The 22,482-nt window shown below is 37.9% G+C and overlaps 1 protein-coding gene across 1 annotated transcript in view; it reads left to right on the plus strand.

Annotated features, from left to right (window-relative positions):
• Positions 1–604: 604 nt before the first annotated feature.
• CDK19 (cyclin dependent kinase 19) overlaps positions 605–22,482 on the plus strand; it is a 180,103-nt gene continuing 158,225 nt past the window's right edge. Inside the window, exon 1 of the mRNA XM_061206930.1 lies at positions 605–972. Coding sequence (XP_061062913.1) covers positions 845–972 — 128 coding nt within the window. The 5' untranslated portion in view covers positions 605–844. The remainder of the gene's footprint in view (positions 973–22,482) is intronic.

The raw sequence follows: 22,482 nt of genomic DNA on the forward strand, positions 1-22,482 counted from the left end.
AGCCTGGGGATACCCACGCACCAACGAGGACGTCATTCTCTCTTCTCCGCCAATGAGCGGCTGGATGGGGGCGGGGTAAGAGGCGGGACAATTGCTACAAAAAAACAAACAACAATCTTCAGTACAACTGCCCTAACCACAGTCCTTCCCTCGTAAACCGCTGGAGCAAACTGCTGGGCAAGGCGCTTGTTAAACACTTTACACTCTCCTTCTCGCACGGGGGCAATTATAATAGAGTACCTTCCTTGCACCAGAAGAAGCGCCTTCTTTCCACCAGCTCCCACAGACTCGCAGAAAGCACACCGCAACTTTGAGCTTTCTACCTTCACAAGAACTGCTGGTAGTCCAACGCTACCTGAGGGGGGGAGGTCTCAGTGCGCAGGCGTGCACGCCTTGTGAAGGTGGGGCTGTAGTGGCCCACGGCAGCCTGGGAGTTGTATTTCCTTCAGCCGCAAAACTCAAACCATTCCTGAGGCCTGAGGAACTACATTTCCCAGGAGTCTCCGCGATCTCGGGGCGGGCGGGCTGGTTCGTTAATGAGCTCGAGGAAGCCGCGGCGCGGCCCACCAGGTTCCAAAACAAGGAAATGAAGGGGGGAGGCGGGACTGGGGGTTCCTGCGGGAGCCGCCGCCGCCGCTGCCGCGGAGGAGGAGGAGGTGGAGGAGGTGGTTGCCGCGGCCGCCGAGGAGTCCCTTGCTGAAGGCGGATCGCAGGGCGGCGGGCGACGCGCGCGCGCGCCCGAGCGGTGGCCCGAGAAGTGGAGCGGCGGTCGCGGGGGGAGGAGGAGGAGGGACTGAGCGGCGGCGGCCCCCGCGTTCCGGTGCCTCTATGGGGAAAGCAGACAATGGATTATGATTTCAAGGCGAAGCTGGCGGCGGAGCGGGAGCGGGTGGAGGATTTGTTTGAGTACGAAGGGTGCAAAGTGGGACGCGGCACCTACGGGCACGTCTACAAGGCGAGGCGAAAAGATGGGTAAGAGCAGGGGCAGGGGGAGTAGGCTTGCTCGGGTCCTAGCTCTGCCCGCGACCGCGCGGGATGGGTGGGTCGGAGCCGGGTCGGGCCGTGCCCGAGGGGCGAGGCGGAGGTGGTCGCGGGGCCGCGTCCCGGGGCAGACTCTGAGGGACGTGGGTTCTGCTCGCCCCCCGCGCGGCCCCGTCGCACCCCTTGAACTCCCGCGGCGCAGCCCGGTCGGGGGGCGTAGGTCCGGTCCTGCGGGGCGCCCTCCGCGTGCATGGAGCTGGCGGCGGGACTCGAGTTGGGACCTCGGTGGGAGGTGGAGTTTGTGGGTGTCTGGTCTCCAGGGGAGACGCGGAGGGCTGGGAGAGCTCCGCCGAGGAGTTGCCGCTTCGGCCTTGGGCTGGTGACGGTCGTGGTGGAACTTCCAATCGGCTGAGCGCCTCCCGGGGGCGGCGGTTTGAAACCTAGCCGAGGAGTCCGTCGGACTGCCGTGCGTCTGGGTCCTCGCCAGCCTCACGGGTCTGAGCTGTTGGGCACCTTCGCCCTTGGGGCCAGCCAACCCGATGGCCCCTCCGCGCAGTCCCTCAATCCCAGTCGTATACCCGGCCACTTCTCCACGCCGCTTCGCCTACCTCCGATTTCGATTTCTCACGTTCTCAATTCCGCACCTTCCCTCGAATGTAGGACCTTCTGAGAGATTAACCGCGTTTTGCTCGCAGAACTTCAGAGTTCGCTCTGGTAACTCATTTCCCCGCACCTTGGGTATTCTTAGGTCCTCCACTCCATCCTCTGCCAAATGACTGCGTGCTGAGGTTTATGGGGCACCTAGATTATCCAGAAAGGAATTCGAGTAACACAGAGCTGGGCCTGAACCTTTGTTTTCCTGGGAGTTGAGGGAGAATCGTAGGAGCCCCTTAGGAAGCCCTTACTGATTGTTCTCGTAGGAGGAGAGCTGGACGTTGTATTGAGAATGCCTATCCTTCGTACTGGAGGGCACACGGCTCGTACTCCAGGACAGGTGGAACCAGTTCTCTGCCTGCGAAGGGTGGGTTAAAACCATTCGTCACCTCAGGGCCCATCCTGGCAGGAGTTCCCCTTCCCCAGAGTTAGGGAGCCCGGGAACATCTGCCTATCCCGCTTAAACTTTAAAGACGATCAAACTATGTGGATGAGAGTTTTTAGGATCGTAGCGAAACATTTCTGAATGAACTGAATATCAGCCACAGTGACATTAGTAAGACCTGAAGTGCTGCTTATCGTTCTGCACACTCTCTGGGTTGATTGATGAACTCTAGGACCAAAGTAGGTAGGGGGGTTTGTGTATGTGGGCGCGCGCGCGTGCGCGCGCTTGCTAATTTTATACAGGGAAGGAGCAAGCACAACTTTATAAACTTTTATCATAAAGTATGGTGAAAACTACAAGGTACTTTACAAGTGTAAAGGATTATTATTATTGCAAATAATTTTTTCTCTTGTTGTAAGTGAACGGGCCCCATAGTACTCAGTTGTTTGTAAACTTTTCTCATAGTTCCTTAGTTAATTGCCAGGTGTCCTTGGATGAGTGTCTTGGAATGTGAAGTACTATAATTAACTTGTGTTTTGTTTTTGGAATATCCACTCTACTTGTTATACTGGTGTTCCTGTGGGAATCTTATCAGATATATTTGGGGAAAGCACATCTAGCTTTCCTATTTCGGCACTAGCATTACAAAACAAATCAGAGGTGGTGTTTTTCATACTCCTCATGCTAACTTTATAATATATTTGGACTGGAATTTTAAAAATGTATTTTAATTTTGTTTTTAAAAAAAGCTTTTTTTTTTTTTTTTTTTTTTTAGCAAGCAGCTTTTAAGAAAAGTTAAATTCTGCTTCTGAATTGTATTTGAATAGCACGGGCTACAACAAAGAACAGATAATTTAATTCCCGCTTATATTTGTTCTTTTTGAATATTTTCCCCTCTAATAAAATTCTTGATTTGAATACACTTCCTTCTTGAGTGAAATTTGTTTAATTAGAATTAATAAAGCTTCTTTAGTAGAGTAAGATCAGTTTGTATATCTTCAAAATACATGCTTTTAAAAAAAACTTTCAGGATCTGAAAGCATTACTTTAAATCACTAAGTTACATGTAAGAAAAATCGGTATAAAGGTTTTTTTTCTTGGACCAAGAGTCTAGTTGAGATTTAAGGCTTTATAGTAAACACCCACATCTCTTGTGGGTTGGTAGCAGGATTAGTTTTATGTTCATTGATACCGGCGATTTGAAAGAACAGAAAGTTTTTAGTGATGGTTCTAAGCTGATACAGATTCGCATAGTAAAGGATTTTACACTCTGATCATGGTAAATTACAGTATAGCTCTTTCCAGAATTTATTTTGGTTAACTCAGAAAGATGTATAATGCTATTTTAGGGAGCAAGAGAGAAATCACGTGAGTACCTTAAAGAGGAACTATTCTGGTGTATGTAATGTAGCATATAACCCCAAAATTGTTCAGGTCTCTAGAATAAACACTGGAAGAAGTAATGTAACATAAAACATCATTAGAAAAGCCTCTGCTTATAGTTTAATACTAGAGTTTACAGAACCTTAGAATGTTGTTTCCCTTGAAATATGACTTTAACTTAGGCTGTATTAATTATGCTACATAAATTTATAATGGACTGGAAATGCAAGATTTACATCTGGGTTTTTCACCTTTAATAAAAATGTTATTTGTTCCATCTTTTTGTTTTGAAGGAAGGGGGTCTTTTGACCCAACTATCCTTTTTTTTTTAAAAAAAAAAATCAGGCTTAGAAGTTATTCTTGAAGAGAAACCAGTTTAGAATATTTCTAGACTTTTTATGAGCAAGAATTTGTAATACAGTTTTCAGCATTAGGAAAAAGTCACATAACAGTATGGTTACAAACCTCAAGACCATATTTATCAAGTTTGAAACACTTCTTGTTTTGATTGATAAAGGAATATTGTTAAAAAGTTCTTTTGTGAATAAGAGGTTCAGGCAAACATGATTCCATAGGCTAGTGTTATGTCTGAAAACTGTTGTACCCAACAGTACTACCATTGAACTTTGCAACATTCATTTAGTCTTTTGAACCACTCCAATAAAAGAATGCTGCTTTTTGGAGTTATTTTGAAATATAGTAATTGAAAGTGAAATGGCTGACAGAGTTATCTTACTGAGTTTCAGTTTTGCCTTAGGGTTTCAGATGAGAAGTAGTTGGTAACTACATGTCTTAATGTCTGTCATGAATCCTTCACAATAAATGTAGTATGTTTTTAATGGGTTTTTCACATTTTGTTCGTAGGTAAAATAGGTAATTGTATTTGCATTTTTTTGGAGACCTCCCAAAGATTAAAGATGTATCGCTATGATCATAGTATTTTAGAGCTTTCAAGAGTTTCAGGTCATCTAGTCTAATTTCTTCTTTTTACAAATTAGAAAACCAGACCTTTTAGAAGTTGTCATGCCCATAGTCTTGGCAAAGACAAGCCTGTAATCCAGATCTCTTGACTCTTGAGCTCTTGTATTTCCTAATGTGTTTTCCCTCCTAATACCTTGGGAGAAAAACCAAAAAAGACCACATTGCTTCCACTTTTGACAATCTTATTGTATAAACTTCTTCCATGCAAAGGATACTACATCTGTACCGAAAAATGTGGAAAAGGGAAAGTATCACATATGAGGGGCATTTTAAAAATGCAGGAGTTCAGGCCTGGAGATTCTACCACATGCAGTTGCTTCTCTTCATCTGGTTTCTCTTCATCTTCAGTCTCATTACTTTTGGCCATCATCTCTGGTTTGCATAATAGCCAAATTGGTCTCTGCCATTAGTCTTCCCTCACTGTAGTCCAAGATCCAAGTTGCTGCCAGTGTTACAAAATAAAATCAATCATGTCATATCTCTTCTTGTAAAGCTGTAGATTCTCTGTGGCTCATGCGGTTACATCAGATCTTAATTCCCTAGTTTGGCGTGTAAAGCCATTTGCATTTGGATCTTAAAGTCTTTAGTCTTTACAGCCTTTACCCCTGCCACCACCTCCCTCCTTTTTTCCCAGTGTGTTCAAGCCATATGCTTCTGTAGCATTCAACTGCTCATTTTTTTCCTAGGATTTGCTAAGTCCTTTTCATGTCTCATTTTCTTCTTCTGCACTCAAACCAGAATGGTGTTGCTTTGCCATTCCTCTCTCTTCCTTCCCCCTCTCACAAACCTGGGAAACTCCTGCTCCCACTTCAATACCCAATTCAAATAGCTTTTCTTCTAGAAGTCTTCCCTTAGTTACCCAGTGTACTCATTATCTGTGCTTCTGCCCTTCTTGTTCTTATGTGTATAATATCACTGTGATACTATTCTGCTCCATAAACTATTAACTACAAATGGATCATCATCATCCTGTTTCCAGCAACTTGTACAGGGTTGGGTATGTAAGCACACTCAAAAATTGTATTAAATTTTAAAAAAATGCCCTAAATTGGAAAACATATATATATATTTTCTGTTCTGGTAAACATACTTAACTGGTGTTTTCAGTAATTGTTTTGAAAGCCTGAAATATGGGGATGCTACATGAGATAAGCAGTTCAATGTAAATATGTAACATTAACTAGGTCTAGTGTAATTTTTTCTGTAAGAAATAATGTGCTGCTTTTCAAGACAGTTGATACATTTCTTTTAATAGTTTGATAAGTAACATGGGTAATTTTTTGAATTACTAAGCACTTTTTTTTCCTCTTAGACCAGTTCTAAAATTGCTAGACTGTAGTAATCTGTCTTCTGTGCTTTTACTAGCGATGTTATAGAGATGCTTAGAAAACGTCAGCATTCAAACATATTTTAGGAAATTTTTTGATATTATGGATTCATGTTAAAAAAACTAAATACTTTTATCACTTAGTAAATCAAGTGGACATCAGCTTGTTTAATTGGTTCTTTATGCACTGCAAGCCTTGAAAACTTTGTTTTTGGGGCCCAGGGGAATGTTCTTTTCAATGAAATCTGATTGTGTAGAGCACTGGCTGACAAACTTTTTCTGTAAAGAGGCAGAAACGAAATATTTCAGGTTTTGTGGGCCATACCTACCATCTATGTCACAATTACTTGAATCTGTCATAGTAGTGCCAAAGTATCCGCAGACAATGTATAAATGAATACAAATTAGAATGTGTTCCAGGAGGAAAAAAAAAAAAAAAGGTGGTGGGCTGTATTTGGCTCACAGGCTTTAGTTTGCCAGCCCTTAGTCTAGAGCAGTGATGTCCAGTAGGACTTTCTGCAATGATGAAAATGCATCTGTGCTGTCCAGTATGGCAGCCACTAGCCACATGTGGCTCAAGAAATGCAGTTAGTGTGACCGAGAAACTGGCTAGTAGCTATGATATTGGACTTATCAGGTTTAGAGTTTTTTGGAACAAGTGGCTTAGCAACACAATTTGTAAATCCATGAAGTGACCTTTTAATAAAAATGTATAAATGATGGTGTGGACAAATGAAATAGGAAAGTTTGTATTTTTTCTTTCAAGTAATAGAAAATTTGAGGCTGAAATAGTTTGATAAAGCAAACTAATAACTTGAACTGAAAAGCTGTCAATTTGTGAATGGAATCAATCAAGGATATTTGATTACTTTTCAAAAAATATTTCATTTTACAAAAAGAGCATATGTGTTTAGTAAGTAGTAAATGTGTGTGCATAAAAAAGCTTATATAATCTGGTTGCCACCCTCCATGTTTTGCCAGATCTGTAATTTGTGATACATTCAATGTGTTTGTTTCGAGTATTCTGATGCTTCAATAAATTCTTCAATGGAAAAAAAAAAAAAAGATTATACAATGTACTGTAAGCCTTCCCTTTCCCAGTCACCCTTTTCCCTTTCTAGAGGCAACCATTCTTGGTTTTCCTTTTTAGAGAGATTTTCTTGGGGGTATGTGTATTTAATGATAAATGGTAGTGTGCTGTACTGTTCCTGCTGTATATTTTTTAACCTTGTATATAACCTTGAAGATCATTACATATCTTATGTACAGAGATGCGTAGTTCCTTATAATAGTTTCATTATATTACATTGTATTGACTTACATAATTTATTTAACTATCCCTCTTGATGGACATTTAGGCTGTCTCCAGTCTTTTGCTAGTACACTGTGGTGAATATCCTTAGTAGGTACAGTATTTTGTGCATATTAGTATTGCTGTAAGTTAAGTTTCTAAAAGCTGCTTACTTTTGGAAGTAATGCCTTGAAATGATCTGCAAATATGGTGATGTACCCGATATAAATCTCTAAAGACTGGAGACAGGAGGGCTGAGAATAAGGAAGAGAAATGTTAAGGCTTTAAAAATAATAATTATTAGTACATACAAAATGAGTTCTAAATTATTAGTTTGCATAGGAAATGCAAGTTACTGTTTTAGCAGCATGGGAAAGACATGTCAGTTTTAGATAGGAAAAAAGTAGATCAATGGAAAGGGTTTTTTTTTTAAGTACAATGGATGTCAATATTGATGAATTAAGAATTTCTACTTTTGTGTACTATATTTTTGAACTGGATATACTGGATAAAAAGTTAATATGTGATGTTAAATTGTGTGTTTTGCAAAATTCTGAAGTAGTGTAGGGTGGGTTAGACATCAATATAGAAGGCTTGAAGGCAATATATTGCAATTTGGAATTTTCTTGGTGGTAATTGATTAGACTAAGAGTATTCGACTAATGTGTTTTTAAAGATCAACTTGTTTGTTATCTTGTGATATTGTGACTATATAATTTAGTGCAGCTTTGGATTCCAAAATAAAAGGACACTTTGAACATTTTGAATTACCAGCATGACTATTTCCTTGAAAACAGGTAGTTTTTAAGGTCTAGAACCATAAAGAGGTAGCTAACAGAGCTATTTAAAGATTTTTGTCCATTTATAAATAGCTGATAGTCCAACACTTCCTGTAATAGCCATTTTGAGCATGCATTGTGCAGGATAAAAGAATCTCGAGAGAGAGGACAGGATGTAATTCAAGATACAAGTGTGCAGCAGTAGTTTTTTATTGAGGGTGTGAGTTCTTATACAGAAGTGGGTGATGGATCAAAGAGAAATAACCTGTAAAGTCCTCAAATAATTTATGTCCTTATAAAATATCTTTAATTTCTAATAAAGTCAGCCTTTCTAAAGGAAAAATATACCCTCCTTACAGAGGCTTTGAACTTGTATATTTTCTATTTAAAAATATTATTTCGGTGAGACTTTGTGGTTGATCTCAGTTACTAAGATGAATGTGGTCAGCATATGGATTTAATTACCAGGTAGGCCAGCTAACTTTGTTTTGTTCTGTGATCACAGACCAAAGCCCTATCATGGCAAACTTTTGCAGGTATCTATAGATATTTACATTTGGACAGAAAGGTAAGTCTATGGCTGCTGGAAAAATAAGGTAAAACTTTCGCTTCATAGGTGGGTTAGTTGCATCTTTCTGTAGAAAAGTTATTTCAGTTATGATTGTTAAATAAGCTCATTGGTGAGAGACCTAAGCAGATTGAGGCACAAACTATTGTTGCTTTTTACAAAAGTTAGTTTCCTTTTCCCCTTTCCCTTTTACAATTATATTTGCATTTAAAAAAAATTAATTAAGTAACTTATTTTTGGCTGCATTGGGTCTTTGTTGCTGTGTGTGGGCTTTCTCTAGTTGTGGCGAGTGGGGGCTACTCTTCCTTGCGGTGCGTGGCCTTCTCACTGCGGTGGCTTCTCTTGTCGCAGAGCATGTGCTCTAGGCGTGCAGGCTTCAGTAGTTGTGACATGCGGGCTTAGTAGTTGTAGCTCGCGGGTTCTAGAGCGCAGGCTCAGTAGTTGTGGCACATGGGCTTAGTTGCTCTGCAGCATGTGGGATCTTCCCAGACCAGGGATTGAACCCGTGTCCCTGTATTGGCAGGTGGATTCTTAACCACTGCGGCACCAGGGAAGTCCCTAATTATATTTGCATTTTAAGAGTGACTTAAACCTGAGTGAATCCTATTGTTTTGGATTTTGGTGCAAATTAAAAAACTGTTTGTGACCTTCCTTTCTTCTGGAAATTTATATGTAATTTGAGCTTGTGTAATTTAAAAAACCAAAGTTCTATTAACTAAGTTCTCAGCAATCTTTTCATCTTTATACTATATTTGTATCAAAGTGGAAATATTTTTATTTTTATGCTATTAATATTTATCAAATTGGACTTCCATGGTGGCACAGTGGTTAAGAATCCGCCTGCCAAGGCAGGGGACATAGGTTCGATCCCTGGTCTGGGAAGAGCCCACATGCCGCAGAGCAACTAAGTCCGTGCGCTACAACTAATGAGCCTGCACTCTAGAGCCCGCGAGCCACAACTACTGAGCCATCGTGCCACAACTACTGAAGCCTGTGCTCCCAGAGCCCGTGCTCCGCCACAAGAGAAGCCACCGCAATGAAGAGTAGCCCCTGCTCACCACAACTAGAGAAAGCCTGCGTGCAGCAATGAAGACCCAATGCAGCCATAAATAAACAAATAGATAGATAGATAGATAAATAAATAAATAAATAGTTGCACATGATTAAAAAACTCCAACAGTACTTCCTTCTCACTGTCCACTCCCAAGCCCCCTTCACTTCTCAGAGATAACCAGTGTTAACTGTTTCCGTTTTAAGTGTTGCTGCTGCTTATCATTATAACTTTAAGTAGCATATGTATAATTCTGTCTTGATTTATCAACTTCAGGCAGTTTCTGTTGACTTTCCATTAGAAAAGCTGAGCAATTTTGTGAGATTTCACTATCCCCTGTTTTCCTTTTTCCCATCTCAACCTTCAAATTTATTACCTTTGTTATTTAAATTTTTTTTGTGGTGAATACTTTTATGACTTTAAACTATAAACTTAAATTTCTTTTTCTTGGTTTGTCAATTCAGATATTATCTGTGGTCTTCCTCGTGTGAATGTTAAGGAAAGTAACAAATTTTTTTCCTGTTCTTTTTCTCCATTTCCTGATTTTTAAAGTATAATTTTTATAGCTTTCTAGTTTATCCATAGCTTTTTGTCTATGGATTGATTTAAAAAAGTGAACACTGGAAACCATTCAGCAGCTTTAAAATATTATGATTATGAAATTATTTATTGCTGAATGAATTAGTATATTGAGACCCATAAAGAAGGAAATGTAGGCTTGTGTACCAAATAAGTGCTGCTTGAAACAGTCCTCCAGGTATTAATGCCCAATGGATCGTCTTTATTTTGCCCTTTTTTCGAGTCTTCTGGGTCATACTCAGCTAGCAGTTTTTCTTTATATCCCATGGTTGGTTTTTCTTGGATTCTTTTTTGTTGCTGTTGGTTAGTTGAGGATATCTTTTTAAGTAGCTTTTTCATATGGGATGTATAGATTTTCTGAGTTCTTGCATGTCTGATAGTGTTTTTTGTCCTCATACTTGATTGATAGTTGGGCTGAATATAGAATTCTATATTAAGAATATTTTTTTTTTCTCAGAACCCAAAACTGTTGCTTCATGGCTTCTGGCATTTCTTGTTGCTCATGGGAAGTTTCTTTCTGGAAACTTGTTTTTTTCCTCTGTGGAACTCTTAGGAGTTTTCACTTGATCCACGCATTCTAAAGTTTCACCAAAGTCTGCCTTGAAAGTGTAAGTCTTTTTTTTTTTTCCCTTCATTTATCTAGCTTTGTTTCTTGTGTCTTTTACACATTATTTATTTTTTGAATAGATGATCTATGAATATAACTTCAACTTCAAAAGTTAAAAGGTGGTATTCAATAGCTTTAGTAGCATTCCTCCTACCTTCATGCCTTCACTTCCCTTTTCCAATCCTGCCAGTTTCTTATGGATCTTTTAAGTGGGCCCTTTCTTTTGTCTTTGGTTTAGGGCAATTTTTATCTCCTGTTATTTAGTTCTTCTTCTGTTGCCTCTTTTGTTCTCTTCTTCAGGTATGCTTATTAAGAAATGTTGACCTTTTATGCACTATATTCCCTGTCTCTTAAATTCATTCTCAGAATTTTCAACTCCTTCCCATCTACATTCTGGACCATTTCTTTTATTTAGTTTTCTAGATTACCAATTTGGTCTTCAGTTGGGGTTGCTATTCTTTTATTCAGCACAAACTGGATTCAGGAGTCTGCCTGAATTCAACAAGGCATTGTTTTAATAAAATAAATAAATTCCCTATTTATATTTAGGTTGTTTCTAACGTTTCACCATTATAAGCAGTTCTTCAGTGATTTTTTGGTTCTTTTTGCTATTTTTAGCTTTTCCTTCTTATTTTTCTTATAATCTGAGTGCTAGACCAAGACAATGGGAACATTTTCTGTTTTCACTCATAGAGAAATTATATTTTACTTATCAATGTGTAGGGAATTATAATCGATATAATAACTTATTGAATTCTACTTTGTGTCTGATGCTGTGCTAGCTGCAAATTTGAGGCCCCTGTGTTTATAATATAGTTGGAAAGATTGAAACAAAATCTCTGGTTCACATTTTCCTAAATTTGTAAAAGCTGGTTATAATTCTTTAAAAATTTTCTTACCCAAACAGCTATCAAGAAGGGCACAACAGAGGTCAGTCAGGATAGGCAGATGCACTAGTATAAGGGATCGCTGAAAGGGGAAAGGGACCATTAGAAATGTCAGTTAGCAAAGACTAACACTTTTTTTTCCCTTGCCCCTGCCTTGCGGCCTGTGGGATCTTAGTTCCCTGACCAGGAATTGAACCCAGGCCCTCAGCAGTGAAAGTGCGGAGTCCTATCCACTGGACCACCAGGGAATTCCCTCTTTGTTCCTTTTCTGACATTCTAGTCTTAGCTGAGGAGATCATTTACTTGCTGGTAGTGGCTGCAAACATGTATTTAAAACTTTTGAGAGAATACAGTGCTCCATGGAGACTACTATAGTTATTTATATAAGCAGGATAATTCCCAGTGTCTGCAGTGTACTTCAGACCCATGGTCCCCAAGACCCAAACCAATCAGAATCAAATAAGTCAAAGAAAGACTCTATTAAATAAGTAACTTTCTTAAGACAACTGGCTTGTTTAGTGATCTTATGTAGCTGGGTCTCAATTTTCCCAGAAGTGTCAATCCAAGTCCAGTAAGTGGTGTTTGGCCATGTCATAGATACCTCCTTGCTCAGTTAAAAGATAATCAAGGGTTATCCTGTTATCAAGAACAGCCTGGTCAGAGAGTCTAGAGATTTTTGTTGGGCAGCTGTTGCTTTACCAGTAGTTTCTGCAGTATCTTTAACAGTTAAGGAGAGGTTCTTGATCATAGCCTCATTTGCACTTACTCCTAGCCAAGGGAGGAGGGATCTGCCAAAGGAAGAGAATTTGAATCATGAATGCCTCCTGATAATTTAAAATTTAAGGTTTCTGTAGACCACACAGGCAGTTTTATTGTGGTTACCTTCCTTTGTGTCCCTTTCTTTGTAAAGAGCCTAAATACAGGTTTCCCTGTATTTAGGCTCTTTACAAAGAGGGGGTTTAACCAGAGACAGGGAAATAGACCCCCAAATTTAGGGAGTATGAAATGATAGAGGGGGACTGAGTTTGTTCCAAGAAAGTGAGGCATTGGACATCAGGGAGAATTTTGTGACAGGCAGAACTATAGGATCACCAGAATCATGGCAAATTCAACAGTCATTTGGAAGTTGGATTGCAGTGGCCTGGGGTATGTAGACAATGGCATTTTATTTCCAGGCCAGAGCATGGTAAAAAGTGTACAAAAGAATCATAAATACCTTCATGGTGTAAGAATTTGGGAAAGGATGGTCAGAGAGGGAAGGAGGAATGGAAAGAAACTTTCCTGATGTGACATTTTAGGAGGAAGCAGTCTACATAGATGTTGGCTACTTCGTTCCCTAGTCATTTTGATTTCGAAGCCTCCAGCATTTGCACAGGACAAGGTGTCAGGTGGAACCTTCGGTTGTAAAATATGTACCCAGGGTTTGACACCTTATAATTTACAGTGGTGTCAGTGGTAAAGAGTTCTTGGTAGGGTCCTTTCCATGAGTCTCACTTTTGCAAAAGCATCAGAGTAAAACAATAACTGTCTGTAAATGACAAAAGACTTAAAAATGTCCATTGCTAAAGATCTGATGAGAGTTCATTATTGACAAGGAAATTTGGTTATTTCTGTGACACCAAACATTTTAAGATTATAACTAGAATTATAATCTTACGACTAATAATATTCTATCAGGGCATATCAGGTTTCTAGGAATTTCATACAATTTCTAGAACACTTATATTGATACAGAGTTTAGCATTACTTCTTACTTGACAATGCTTCCCATGTAATTTAACATATCAAATAAGCCTAACTAGTTTAATATCTCTCTTTTTATGAGGGGAGAGAACAAATTTTTTTGAGATGATCCAAGGGCCCTCTGGAAAATCCCGAAGTTAGTTGGAGGTCAAAAAGACTTCATTTAGAATTCAATATTGGGAAGTTTGTTAAAATATCAAAAGGTTTTGAACACTTGACTAAAAAAGATCACAGATCATTATGAAACAATAATTAATTATCCATTTAACCAAAGTGACAATTAAGGATTTCAAAGGCAAATACAGAAGACTACATAGTTCTGAGCAAAACTTTAATATTGAGAAAACTAGGTTTTTTCAAGTAATCAAAGACCTGGTGATAAAGATAACAGGAAGCACAGGAAATTATTTTGATAAAACACAAAATTGTTACTTTCTAGGCAGATTACTTAAAAATGGAAACCTTTCACAATAGCTTATCAAGAGCAGACCATTAGTCCAATGAAGCTTTCTCTTTTTAGCAGATGAAAGAAAATTAAGTTTTAGTTTTATATAAGTACAGTATAGGTATTAAAGCTTATTTTTAAAACTGTTATAATAATAATTCAATTTTTAGCCAGTTTGACCACACAAGATTCCTGTTCTCTCTCCCTCTTTGTCTGTCTCCCTCTCTCCTCAACTTTTTGTGTCCATAATTTGTCCCTTTTTCTTTTCTTTCCCATTCTGAAATAACCATCTATACTTTAGGGCAACATTACCTTCTTTTAACCAAAATATATCTCCTTTACTCATACATTTTCTTTTTGAAAACACACATCCTACTTTCCTTGCATACAGAGATGTTTCCCTTATTATTTCTAGTCATTTTAATTACTTATATTAGAATTTTTAATTCTTAAAAACCTGATTTCCAGTGAAAATTAAGTAAACAATTGTGAACTGTTACTGGCAAATTTATGAATACATTTCATAATTTCTTAAGCATATTCCTCCTCATATTAAATTTTACAATGTGACACAAAACATTTTTAATAAAAGACCCAAATATTTTTAGTTCCTCTGTGAAAGGAAGCCCAGAGTTGGTAAACCTGTGTTCAGTAACTAATGTTTTAGTATTTTATCTTATTTGGAAATGGTCTAGATATTCAATGAATATCCATCATTTAACTTATCTCAGTATATCTTTAAGGTTTCAAGTAACCACAGAGATTTTTATTTATTTATTTTTATTAATTTTTATTGAAGTATAGTTGCTTTACAATGTGTTAGTTACCAAAAAGATTTTGGAAACTATTTTTAAGTACATATACCATAAAGCACAATTATTGTTGAAGTTTATTTACAAACTTATATCTATTTATGTCACTTGTTCTTAACAATTAAGTTTAGATTACTCATGAGAATTTCATGAGACATTAAGAGCTAACTATCATCTTAAGTTACCTTTCTTGCTGACAAATTCTGTAACAGATAACATGAGCTTGACTTTTGGTACACCTTTGTAGAGTGAGTTTTATATTTAATGCTGATAACTCTAAGGACTTGCCTGTTTTAATTAAACCAACAAACTTACACTGGCTTTTATTTACTAAAGATTTATTCTAGATCACATGAACTTGAAAAAAGTGGGTTTTTAAATTTCCGAACGCATACTTGATTTACATAGCACTTGTTTGTTTTTAAGCCAATTAAATAGAGCTTTTTACAAATTAATTTTAGCAATATCATCTGAAGGTAGGAAAATATCACCCATCTATAACATACACGCGTGGACATTCATAAACATTCAGACTGCAAACAGATCTTGTAGCTTCCGTTCCAACATTTTAGCTATGAGATAGGTATGATAATGCAAAAATCAGTAGATTATAAAAGAACAGTTGGGTCCAAATTGTGTTTCTGGCAGATGGAATAAGTTAAGGTTACCTGCTCAGATGCTTAAACTTTTCACTAATATTTGTGGAGAAGACACTTACGATTTTTCATTCGCCTAGTTTCCAGATAACATTTCACCCCCTTTTTTTCTTTCCTTCTGATAAGAGCTACCTCCCTGAAGTTCGCATTTCAAAGACAGGGCCTTCAGTTTCTAGAGAAGACCAGGCAGAACATTTATATCTTGAAGGCACAGAGAAAGAATGAAAGTTCCTCCTAGAAGGACTTTTGTTTCCTAAGGCCAGAATGTTAATAATACCTATAAACCTTTTGAGATGAATAGGGGAGGTTTGGGGATTGGTTAAAAAGGATAGGTAGGTTTTGAATTTCTTCTAGAGTTGCATTTATAAGACGAGGACAGTTACTTTTAATTTCTTGAAGAATTGAGTTGCAACCAAAATGACTTCAAAGGGCTGACCCTCCCATCTGACTGCATTATTTTCAGTTTGCTTCTTTATGTCAGGGAGAAGATCTTCAACTAAGATAGAAATCAAAAGATTCCTGTGTTCTAGATCTAGACCTATTTGTCTTTAGAGTAGTTTTCCCCACTCTGTGGACATAGTTTCCTTTCATTTCAGCTTAGGGGAGAAGGCCTAAAATAAAGTTCCTGTCAGGCTTTGAATATCAGCTTACAATTTGGCCAACTTCTGACCACAGAGCTACTTTAAAAAAATCCTTTCAAATATCTTATCAGGTTTCAATTGGGACTAACAGTAAATATTCCTGGCAGTGTTGGACAACCCCTTGGACTCAAGAGGCATCTCCAAAGAGGGTGCAAAATATACTACCTTTTCAAGAGCCTGAGTCACTCTCAAAGATACCCAGAAGAAAGAAAGAAAGACTTAGACAATTCTCAGGACAAAAAAGAGACACACAAGAAGGCAATAGGTGTCTCTAGGAGAGAACGGATTAATAACCAGTGGGTGTGGATTTGGAAAGGAAGGGACAACATGAAATTTTACCTTTCTCTCTCTGGCACTACAAGCATATATTCAGGAGAGCTGACTCTGGTAAGATTCTCATCCTTTGCCAGGTTCTGACGATTTTCCCAGGATCCCATCTGCAGACTTCAGAGTGGGGGTTAAAGTAGAGAGTGTACCTTTGGTATCTACCAGAATTTGGCAAGGTTTTCCATTAATTTTAATTTTAGTTTCCCATTGGATGTTTAAGGGAATAACCAGAAAATCCCCCAGAATCTTGTCAACCCTGAGAGAGGCCCACATGGGGGCCCACCTTTGAGGGTAAATATGGGGGTGTCTGTAAGGCCACTAATTGGGAGACTTTTGTTTATGGTCTTGTAGTCTCTTCAGAGTGGAAAGATGATTCAGACAGAGGATTAGTAGAATGAGTGCTCAAGTAAAGTAGGAGAGAGGGGAGTAGTAGGAGTCATGTAAGTCTTGTAGTCTTGTTTTAGGTACCTCTTGTGTCTTTAATTTTTCATTAGCATTTTACTATAAGTCTTTCAATGAAGCTGTTTTACTTATTTATTTTAAAATATTTATTCATTTATGTATTTGTTTATTTGGCTGCATCGGGTCTTAGTTGTGGCCTGCAGGATCTTTAGTTGCGGCACACGAGATCTTTTAGTTGTGGCCTGCAAGCTCCTTAGTTGCAGCATGTGGGATCTAGTTCCCTGACCAGGGATTGAACCCGGGGCTTCCTGCATTAGGAGCATGGAGTCTTAGCCACTGGACCACCAGGGAAGTCCCCTCAATGAAGCTATTTTAGAATCTTGAAGCCCTTTGGAAGCTTCTGCATGTTAATTAAAATAGGTATCCCATTCTGTTTGTTTGCTTTGGAGTCCTTGCTTTCAACTGCACTTTTTAAATGATTGATCTTGTTTAGTTGAAATGTTCCCCTTAATGACCATTATAATTCTAGGTTGTCTTAGTAAGATTTTGCCATTTTTGTAGATATCAACAGCTTCCAGGACCATAGTTCTTAGAATTAACATAAGCAGTTGTATCAGAAGGTGATGTACTCAATCCTTTGAAACTTGAGGATCCTATTTCTTTACCTATACTTTGGGTCTCTCGGAGCAAATTAATACCTAAGAGGGATGTGCTGCTTGGTTGGGGATTTTGTGATGTTTTACAGTGTATCTTGTTGCACAGAAATTTTCTTGAGGTTGGTGGGTGACCTAGTGTTACTCTAACCTGTTTCAAGACCAAATTATTCTAGCATGGGTGTCTTAGAGCAGTGAGTACTCTAACAACTTTTAAGTACCTGACCTGTACCCATCAGTGTTGTCACTTTGGCTTCTGAGATTCCCATTCACAGTAGATCTATTATTCCTTTACCTCATGTGCATAGTAACAGAAACCAACAGTAACCAAGGAAATGGAACTGTGGACACCAGCAGTAACCAAAGAGATGGTATTGTGGACTTGCCAAGAGAAGGCCTTAGATGTTCCTAAGTGCAACTGTCGGTAGTTCCTAAAGTAGAATTTTGGACTGAACCAGTAGATCCCAACAAATGGGCACTGTGGACTAACCAAGGGCTAGGGACTTGGGTTCCAGGTGGAACTGTCTGGCAGCTCAAGCTGACCCTCCAAGCCTTGGACTGGGAAGCCAATTAGATTGGGAGCTCAACACAAAGAGAAAAGAGCTCAGAACCAAGAGGAGCTTACCGATCGATGGCTCTTGGAAAGACACAGAACTCAAAGGGTTCACAGTACCAATGCCTGTGTTTCTCATCCACGAAGTCATCAGAAGTCTCCTTTGGATCCCATCACTGCCACCAAACTTGTTTAAAAACAAAATTCAATTGAGTATATTTTAAAAATCTTATTGGATTTATTCAATGATTCATGAATTGGGCAGCATTCAATCTTAACAGAAAGGAGCTCTAAGGAGCTGTACAAAATGAAAGACTTCTATAAGCAGAAGGGAGCAGGAACAAGGACGTTATACTAGGCAAGTAAGCAGATTGGTTATGGCAAGGTCACTTTCCTTTAGGGGATGGCAGGGGTCTCTCAGGCAGATTACCTAACTAGTGCTGATCAAGTGATTCCTGATTGACTCGTTTAAGATTCCGTTTCTGGGTTGGGGGGGGCAAAATTGTAATTAAGTCTCGGTTTGTTAGTGTGGGGCTTAGCATAAGTGCCTCTATTTTGGGCCTTTTGTCTTATTTTTTACAAAACTTAGTTATTACCAAAGTGCTTAATGATAAATACAGTTAATGAAGTATCACTGTCTCTCACACTATGTAAAGACTTTACATAATTAACCAATACAAATTTTGTAGACCTTTAAATCCATATAAATATAAAGGTTTAAAATTTAGATGGGTAAAGATGGGCTTTTAAATAAAGCCATATTGCATTATGGGGGTCCTTATCTTTTTTGTACAAATGAAAGGAAAACACAACAGAGAAATTTGGTGCTTGTAAGAGAACAGGAGTTAGAGATATTAAATTTTACATATGACCCTTGCTCCACACCAACTGACTAAGCTTTTTGGTCCAGTTTATTGAGGTTGTAAATTCAGTGCCTTTATCAGAAAGACATTTTCCAGTCACAAAGGCCTTTAAATAAACAAAGTACTTTTGGGTTCAAATGATTTAAATAAGGTTTATTCCTTCTTAAAGAACCACTTGAATTTTCCTTTCTCCGAGAGGGATTTTTACTTCTGATTCTCAATTAAAGATAAAGATATAAAGATACAACTGTGGTATAAGGAAACCTTGGAATTGGAAACTCTTATTTCAAATCTGGGCTAATACTCTCTAGCTGTGGTATTTTGGTAAAATAATCTGAATCTCAGTTTCTCCACCTGTAAAATTTATATGATGATAAATTACCATCTCATGTGGTTGCTATGAGGAGTATAAAAGTCCCCACCAAAGTATTGGTTTATTTTTTATCCAAAAATATAAGGGGGATTCCACAGTAAATTTCCCTGAGGCTTAAATTAGCAAATAAAAAGGGTAGGTATTGAGTAAAAATTATAGTCACCTTGTAGTTTTGAAAATGAGGATTAACCTTATTAGGTTCAGCAGGAAGACAGAATTTTTTTTCCCCATCTACAATTAATTGTTATAAGAAACTTTATTACATTAGGAAAGAAAAATGGATTCCATGATGGGCTGTTTTACTTTTAAGCCTTCAAAATAAAGAAAATAAATGAAAGAGGAGAGTCTTATTTTTTTTTAATTAAAATTTTCTTCTTATAAATAGAACATGTTTAAGAAAAATTAAAGATAAGTACACACACACAAATTGTTAACTATGAGATGATGGATGTGTTAACTACCCTATTGTGATAATCAGCAGTATATACACATAAATCATCACATTGTACACCTTAAATTTATATAATTCTCAAAGCTGGAAAAAAAGATAAGCAAAAGGATTCAAATAATTCATAGATGAACACTATGAATGGTGTAGTATATATTTTTATACATGTTTTTCTGAGCAAATATATGCTTTTCTCAAGAATGTGATCACATTCTACATGATTTTTGGTAACTTGTGTTTTCTGTTTAACGATATATAATGGATATTGTCTCAATTCATTAAATGTTCTTTTTCAGCAGTGGTTTTCTTTTCGAGAAAATCTATACCATTCCCATATACAAACCTTCCATCAATAATAGCATCAATTATATGCAGTTATTATTGAGGGTTTGGGTTAAAAATCTGTTTTCTGACCTTCTTTCCTCAGAAAGTCACTGTTCTACGTTTTTAATGACTTTCTCCATATAGATGTGCCATTATTTGTTTAACCAGTTTACTTTGTTGATTGATGCTTAGGTTGTAACTTTTTATTATTACAGGTAGCACTGTGATCAACAGATATTTAGTTAAAACTTTGTTTTTCTGAGAGAGGGAATTTTTTTTTTAAATTAATTAATTAATTTATATTTGGGTGCATTGGGTCTTTGTTGCTATGCATGGGCTTTCTCTAGTTGTGAGAGCAGGGGCTACTCTTCATTGCAGTGTGCGGGCTTCTCATTGCGGTGGCTTCTGTTTGTTGCGGAGCACAGGCTCTAGGCGTGCAGGCTTCGGTAGTTGTGGCTCGTAGGCTCAGTAGTTGTGGCACACGGGCTTAGTTGCTCTGTGGCATGTGGGATCTTCCCAGACCAGGGCTTGAACCCGTGTTCCCTGCATTGGCAGGAGGATTCTTAACCACTGCGCCACCAAGGAAGTCCCTGAGAGAGGGAATTTCTAAAGTGAAAAATATAAAGTGAAAAGAGGAGAGAGTACATAAATCAAACTGTGCTCAACAATATTTCACTTTAAAGTGGAGATTATGATTAGGAACTTCAAAGTGAACTGGTGTTTCCTAGTGTTGCCTAGTATTACTATATTGATCTGCATAAAGTTGGTGTTTTAAGAACATAATTTAATTAAAAACTTAAAAATCTCTTTCCAGATGTACTTAAAGGTAGTGATTGCAGTTAAGACTCTGTGCTTCCAGTGCAGGGGGCGCAGGTTCAATCCCTGGTCGGGGAACTAAGATCCCACATGTTGCACGGTCAAAAAAAAAAAAAAAAAAATCATGGAATCTTATATTTTGTTAAATCGCTTGCCTTTAAAAGAAGTCCAGAAACACTAAATACCTCCCTTAAGATCACATAGTATGTTTCAGTTTCTAATATATTGGTGTCCTTTTCTAATTCCTACCCCAACATTCTTATCTGTAACAAGATGTCTAATATAAATGTAATGAGAACTATTTGCCTATGGAGCATCCGTGATGATTACTGAAGAGATTGATGAAGGCAAATTACTTATTGTCAGTTGTCAGGGTGCACTTTTCCATAAACTTTCTAAGATACTGATTGATTGATTGATAAGTTACTGTATTTTTCATCAGTAAAATATTTATTTAGGTCCATCATAGCAGAGGCTTTTAATTTATTTTTTGACAACCTAGTGGTTTTAGTATATTCACAGAGTTGTGTAATCATTATCAGTATCTAATTTTAGAACATTTCATCACCCCCAAAAGAAGCCCTTTACCCATTAGCGATATTCCCTATTTCCCCATTCTCCTAGCTCCTGGCAACCACTAATCTTCTTCTATCTCTACGGATTTGTCTAATCTGGACATTTCATATAATTGAAATCACACTATATGTGATTTATTTCTGACTTCTTTCACTTAGCATAATGTTTTCAAAGTTCATTCATGTTGTAGAATGTATGAGTACCTCACTCTTGTAAGTGGCCGAAGATTATCCCATTGTATGGATATACCATATTTTGTTTATGCATTCATCAGTTGATGGTTATTTGGGTTGCTTCCACTTTTTGGCCATTGTAAATAATGCTGCTATGAACATTTATGTAGAAGTTTTTGTTTGACCATATGTTTTAAATTGTTGGGTCTATACCTAAGAGTGGAATTGCTAAGAGTGGGACCTAAGGTTGTATGTTAACTCTATATTTAACCTTTTGAGGAACTACCAGACTTTTGCAAAGCCGATGCACCATCTTACATTCCCAAGTGCAATGTGTGAGTGTTCCAATTCCTTTGTTAGCATTTGGTATTGTCTGTCTTTTCTATTTTAGCCATCCTAGTGAGTATGAAATGGTATCTCATTGTGGTTTTGATTTTTATTTCCCTAATAACTAATGATATTGAGCATCTTTTCATGTGCTTTTTGGCCATTTGTGTATAGTCTTTGGAGAAATGTCTGTTCAAATCCCTTTCCCATTTTTTTAATTGGGCTGTCTTTTTATTCTTTGTTGTTGTTGAGTTGTAAGAGTTCTTTATATATTCTGGATGCTAGGCCCTTATCTGATTTATGATTTGCAAATATTTTCTCTCATTTTGTGGATTGCCTTTTCACTTTCTTGATCGTGCCCTTTGAAGCACAAAAGGTTTTAATTTTGATGATGTCCAATTTATGTTTTTTTTTCTTTTGTTGCTTGTACTAGGAAACTGCTGCTTGATCTAAGGTTGCAAAGATTTACTTTTTTGTTTTCTCCTAAGAGTTTTGTAGTTTTAGGTCTTATATTTAGGTCTGATAGTGTTTTTTTTTTTTTCCAATTAAAAAAATTTTTTTAAAGCAAAGGGACATGTGGCAAAGTTCCATCCTTTAAGGATTTATAGTATATTGGGCTAAATTAAAAATATACAGTGAAAAAAGATAACATGCAATATCATTCACTCATTTATTTGACTCTTACTGAATAACCCTATGCAGGAATTAGGAGTGTAAGGATAGAAGACATAGTTCCTTTTCTTACAATCTAGTGAGAGAATGAAATAACTTACAATACAGGGCTATAAATTCTGTTTTACAGGTGTGCACAGGATGCTGTGGGGGTAACCAGGAGGGACACTGAACTGAACTGACCCAGGACTGTGCAGGTGATTTG

The sequence above is a fragment of the Eubalaena glacialis genome, chromosome 12, assembly GCF_028564815.1.
Source record: "Eubalaena glacialis isolate mEubGla1 chromosome 12, mEubGla1.1.hap2.+ XY, whole genome shotgun sequence".
Lineage (NCBI taxonomy): Eukaryota > Metazoa > Chordata > Mammalia > Artiodactyla > Balaenidae > Eubalaena > Eubalaena glacialis.